Source organism: Rhagoletis pomonella, unplaced genomic scaffold (genome assembly GCF_013731165.1).
Source record: "Rhagoletis pomonella isolate Grant_MI unplaced genomic scaffold, Rhpom_1.0 Rhpom_scaffold_00007, whole genome shotgun sequence".
Lineage (NCBI taxonomy): Eukaryota > Metazoa > Arthropoda > Insecta > Diptera > Tephritidae > Rhagoletis > Rhagoletis pomonella.
In genome coordinates, this window is record NW_023458561.1 from 25,896,722 (window position 1) to 25,902,595 (window position 5,874).

The 5,874-nt window shown below is 36.7% G+C and overlaps 1 protein-coding gene across 1 annotated transcript; it reads left to right on the top strand.

The window, feature by feature from the left end:
• Nucleotides 1–312: 312 nt before the first annotated feature.
• LOC118743670 lies at nt 313–2,968 on the top strand. The gene is made up of 3 exons (XM_036476434.1): nt 313–360; nt 2,301–2,627; nt 2,695–2,968. Exons 1-3 carry the CDS (start codon nt 313–315, stop codon nt 2,914–2,916), a joined length of 597 nt encoding a protein of 198 aa, XP_036332327.1. The 3' UTR covers nt 2,917–2,968.
• The last annotated feature ends 2,906 nt before the right edge of the window (nt 2,969–5,874 follow it).

Consider the following 5,874-nt stretch of genomic DNA (forward strand, 5'->3'; position numbering starts at 1 on the left):
TCCATATCATCTAATTTTAGATTTAAATGCTCAAATGTAATCAACGGCACCAAAATTGTGTCTTATCAATTTTGCTGTCATTGGTATTCTTTTTTATCGAATTATCAAATCAGCGAACATTGGCAATCAAAAATCGTTTCGTTGTAATTTCCTATAAACTGTAGTCTAGCTTTTGTCTCGATTCCAAAAATATGTGTATAAATACTGAATTGCTACTCCGTGTCGGGTTATATTACAGTGAGTGCAACAAAAGGCAACAAGTGTACAGTGTTTTTCATTTATTTCAAAAACTTAAATTTTTGCCTATTAAAAATGCAATTACTCCGTCAAACATTATTGATGGCAGTTTGCTTGCTCGGCGTGAGTATTTATCAAATATTGGAAGTTATAACGTATGTGTAGTGAATAATGTTTATACTTATATGTAACTTAGATTAGGCTGAAAGCTTTGAATTTTGTGCAAACTCTTGTTACCACCTTGGGAGAATATCGCAAGTTCTTGAATTACAGGTTTGATAGTGATTTTCTACTTAAAGCCGGGCAATGATACAGATAAAATATGTTGCATACATTATTTTTCTTTTTGTTCCTGCAACAACGGCAATGATCCGACGCCATAGAGAAATTTTCATTTTCAAATTCCTATAGAATATTTTAATTTTAAAAACATTTTGACCCCTGATACAAAAATTTTAAGGTAAAACCGCTGAGAGGCAGCCTGATCATTTTTGAAGTTTGCTAACATCCCTGCAAACCAAAGTATCTCATTTCAGTAACGATTTTTTTCGAAACTTAAAAGAAAATTTTATGGAGTGGTTGACATGAGCTTGTAAAGAAATTTCTATGCGAAAAATAAAAAACAAACTGAAAAATTTTCTGCATTTTTTTCACATAGCGGCTTTATTTTCATTGCTATCCCGAGTGCCTTTCGTAAAATAATCGAAGTGTACACAGTTTATTTTATTTTAGAAAATTTGAAAAAAAAAAAAATCGGATGAGATCCTTACGAATTCTTTAAAATTTCTCTACAATTCATAATACTCTGAAAAAATGGTTTGCAGGGATAACAAAAATGTCTTCAAATTTTCAATCTCACAAATATATTCTCACTTTCAGTCTGAAATAAAAGAAAATTGGAATATTTTGATCTATTTTTTTTACTCGTATTTGACATTTGCGTTGCTCTGAAAATTGGGGTGGAAGCGAAATAGGCGTTGATTCCTGTGAGTTCTTATAAGGAAGGTCATTTATTTTCTGCTTCTTTAGATGTGCATTTCGTTCTATAAGAGTGCTAAGCATACCTGTAGTTTCGCAGACTCAAAGGTTGTTTCAGTGCCCACTGCCTAGTTTCTTAGAGTGACCTTTAACAAACTATTTAAAGCTGAGATTTTGTATTCCTAACGTGTAATTTGTCGAGAGCATTTTAGTTGACGAATCTCTTTTTGTAAACTCGTCGACTTTTCAGTTACCCTTCATATAACGGAGTCCATAAAATGAATTATATATTGATAGCCTATCACGTACAGTAATCTGCAGAATTAAATAAGGTACTCCACATTCTCTATATATGAATATTAAGCTTTTGGGGGCTACCTTTACTGGTAACTGTAAACCAAGTGGATGTAGATGGGACATTTCATTTAACGAGGTTTGGATATTCAAGTACACTTTAGATATCCAGAGTAACTACATAATCCCACCCATTGGTCTGAGAGATAATTTCGAAATAACGAGCGAGGAGGACTTCGTAGCTATCTACACTGATAACTCCAAGTTAGACCTGAAGGTAGTAGGTGGACTATACTCGCAAAAGCTCTCACTCAACCTCGGTTTTCATCTACCGGATGGAGACGAACACTATTAGAATAATTCAGCAGTCAAACGACTATTATCGTAGAGCTGCCGTGAATCGAAAAAAAATTAAATTTAAATGCATTATCGTCGGCATTCTTCTCTCCATTATGCTTTTGAGTGGCCCGCCGAACTAGATGAAGTCGCGGCACTTTGTACTATCTAGGAATGAAAACTATATCTAACTTAGTGTAAAACGTACGATTCATTTGATTCCGCAATGCAAAAACTAAATCAGCTTTATTATCGATCAAAACAAATAAACCACAAGATTTGCTTAGAATGAGACCAAGGCTCCTCAATACAACTGTATGCCCATCATTTGATGTTTTTTTCACAACTGCCATTCAATGAACTTTTTACAACTAAGTATCCTTTACATTTACTAGGCTAACTTTTCTATGAATAAGTTTGCAAACAAATTGCATGTATCTCCTTCCTCTTTTTAGGCCTATGCCTTACCTAACTACATCGAATCTGAGCTGTTGTTAGCCCAAATGCGTGCAGCTTTAATCGATACACGCACGCTAACTCCCGCCGAGTCCACATGCGCTACGAAATATAAGAATAGCACACGACAAATCAACAATTGGATGACCAGTCAAACGAACGCCTGTTTCGAGAATGCGAATCACACTCTGGACGATAACAACACAACTGTCGTCAATCAAAATGTTGCTCCCATACGCGAGCGTTTAGAAGAAGTGCAGCAGCAATTGGCAAACTGCACGGCTATAACTGATGTGTTGCAATTCCTCAATTGCACCACGGCATCTGTAAGTTGCATAAGATTAATTTATTTTACATTAGCGTAAATTTGTGTTCTTATTTTCGTTTTCGCAGTTCGATAACAACATTCATCTTCTGGATAAGGCCAACACTCAGGCAAGCCAAGTGGAAGCGCAAATAGCAGCCGAAGAGTCGTTAGTAGCTGTTAAGCGCCATGCCTGCGTCAGCGCAATTATTGGTAACGGCAAAACTAATCTCACTACGACGGCTAATGACTACCAGACATGTTTGAGTCAAATTGCAAATCAAAGTGAATCGCACATGGTGCTCTACTAAGAAGGCCCAAATGATTACGATTTATGTATGTAACTGTATTGCAAACAGAGAACTGGAGATGTGAGACATTTTTTTAAAGATAAATAACAATTTAACTAGAATACAAATTTAAAACATAATTAAAAGTGCATGCATATATATGGTATTGTAATAGTAGTAACTGTTGCCGGCTTTGTGTGAAATAAAATTAAATTGCGAATATAAGTATGAAAATCAAGACACCGTACCTACCAATTTTGCTTTTTTTAAATAAGAAACCCTCAAATTTATTAAACTTCTGACGATTGCTTTTTGAGCAAGGTGGTATTTAACTTAACGAACTTTTCGAGACGGCAATAAAAATGTGTGGTTTCCATTTGAAAAAAATGCATGAGATCCTGAAAGCCCTTGCCCGCGTCCTTTGTTCTACGGTGAGTATTTTCTGAGATAGAGGTCGACCGGATACTTTTTGAACACACGATATGTAAAGCTCTATTAGAGAAATTATTAGCGAATTTAATTCAACCAGTTGTAATGTTTTCTCCAGGAATGGAACATAACAGTTATTGATGAAAACTGTCGTGGGAAAATTATATATGAAGGAAATGTTCTACCACTAAGTGATACATACCAATCGATTTCGTTTTTCACCGAGACTCAAATTTGAAAATAAATTTTTATTTGCAATTTTTACGCAAAATTAAAAAATAATAACAATTATTTTTGATGTTTGTATTATAAATCCAAAATTTAAATTATTTTTGATTTTTATATTATATGTCTTAGATAACAGTTATTGAATACTTTTATTTATAAAAGTCCTCAATATAAATCAATCACCGACTTTTACTTTTTAAATCATTTGTATAATAGTAGTTAACTTTTTTTTCAGTTAAGAAAGTGTTGGGAAACAAAAGTTTACTACGACTTATACAAATGACTTTTATAAGTAATAATTTAAAAAATAAAGGTCAGCAACTGACTTTTATTTATGACTTTCTTCGATAACTGTTATCTGAGACATATAATTTAAAAATCAAAAATAACTGTTGATTTGGATTAACCTTCCGTAAGCTTAGTAAAGAGAATAACGTCGGAAACTTGGTGGGTCCAGAAGACCCCATAATTTAATAAAGTAAATTTATAAAGAAAACCTATAAACGTGTAATTTAAATTATATCCAAGTTGCTTTACTTCAATTATATATGGATGTATATCATTACCGAGATATGTAAAGGCTCTAACCCTCTGTGGTAAAGTCGGTAGATCAAATATTGCTTCAGTTAAAAATCAGTATAAGGAAAAAAATTGCAACCAAAGTAACAAAAATGTTGGACAGGGTGTTTCTATATTCAGATAATGATAAAACTTATTTGGCTTCAGCAGAACCTAAACTTCTTTTCGTTAAAAATATTGACAAAATTAAACTTTATTGTGATTATTTTAGGTTCATCTTACAGCCAATTTCACGAAAGCAATTTAAATAAAAAACATTTTAAGTTTATTAATTTTATATGGAAGTTGACAGAAAATAGGAAATCTTCTTCTTCTTCTTATTTGGCGCTGTAACCGCCTAAGCGATTTTGGCCGAGTCCAAAACAGCCCGCCAGTCATTTCTCTTCTGTGCTAACTGACGCCAATTGAAAATGCCAAGTGAAGCCAAGTCCTTCTCCACCTGGTCTTTCCAACGCCTTCCTCTTCCTCTGTTACCAGCATCGCGGCCCGCGTTGAATATTTTCAGAGCAGGAGCGTTTCGGTCCATCCGAACGACATGGCCAAGCCAGCGGAGCCGCTGAATTTTAATTCGCTGCACTATGTCTATATCGTTGTAAAGCTCATACAGCTCATCGTTAAATCGTCTGCGATATTCGCCATCACCAACGCGTAAAGGTCCGTAAATCTTTCGCAGAATCTTTCTCTCGAAAACTCCAAGAGCCGCCACATCAGATGCTTTCATTGTCCATGCTTCCGCGCCATACACCAGCACAGGCATGATGAGTGACTTATAGAGTGTGATCTTTGTACGACGAGAGAGGACTTTACTTCTCAATTGCCTACTCAGCCCAAAGTAGCACTAGTTGGCAAGAGTGATTCTCCGTTGGATTTCAAGGCTGACATTATTATTGGTGTTAATGCTGGTTCCCAAATAAACGAAGTCGTCTACTTTTTCAAACTTGTAACTGTCAACACTGACGTGGGTGCCAAGACGCGTATGCTCTGACTGTTTGTGTGCTGACAGGAGATACTTCGTTTTGTCCTCGCTCACCACCAGACCCATTCGCTTTGCTTCTCTATCCAATCCCGAGAAGGCAGAACAGACGTAGCCCTTGTTTTTACCGATAATATCGATGTCGTCGGCATACGCCAGCAATTGTACGCTCTTATAAAGTATTGTGCCTGAGCGGTTCAGTTCTGCGGCTCTTATTATCTTCTCCAACATAAGATTAAAGAAATCACACGAAAGGGAGTCCCCTTGTCTGAAACCTCGTTTGGTATCAAACGGCTCGGAGAGGTCCTTCCCTATTCTGACGGAGCTGGTGGTATTGCTCAACGTCATTTTACACAGCCGTATTAGTTTCGCGGGGATACCAAATTCAGACATCGCGGCATAAAGGCAACTTCTCTTCGTGCTGTCGAAAGCGGCTTTGAAATCGACAAATAGATGGTGTGTGTCGATCCTATTCTCGCGGGTCTTTTCCAAGATTTGGCGTATTGTGAATACCTGATCTATGGTGGATTTTCCAGGCCTAAAGCCACACTGATAAGGTCCAATCAGCTCGTTGACGGTGCGCTTCAGTCTTTCGCACAATACGCTCGATAAGACCTTGTAACCTATGCTTAGAAGGCTAATTCCGCGGTAGTTGGCGCGTATGGCGGGGTCGCCTTTCTTGTGGATTGGGCAGAGCACACTTAAATTCCAGTCGTCGGGCATGCGTTCATCTGACCATATACTGCATACGAGCTGATGCATGCACCTCA

Bases quoted from the DNA above. Each gene is read 5' to 3' on its own strand.
- LOC118743670 (XM_036476434.1), top strand. From the start codon at position 313: ATGCAATTACTCCGTCAAACATTATTGATGGCAGTTTGCTTGCTCGGC. The intron at 361-2,300 runs GTGAGTATTTAT...TCCTCTTTTTAG, and splicing joins TGGCAGTTTGCTTGCTCGGC to GCCTATGCCTTACCTAACTA. The intron at 2,628-2,694 runs GTAAGTTGCATA...TCGTTTTCGCAG, and splicing joins TCAATTGCACCACGGCATCT to TTCGATAACAACATTCATCT.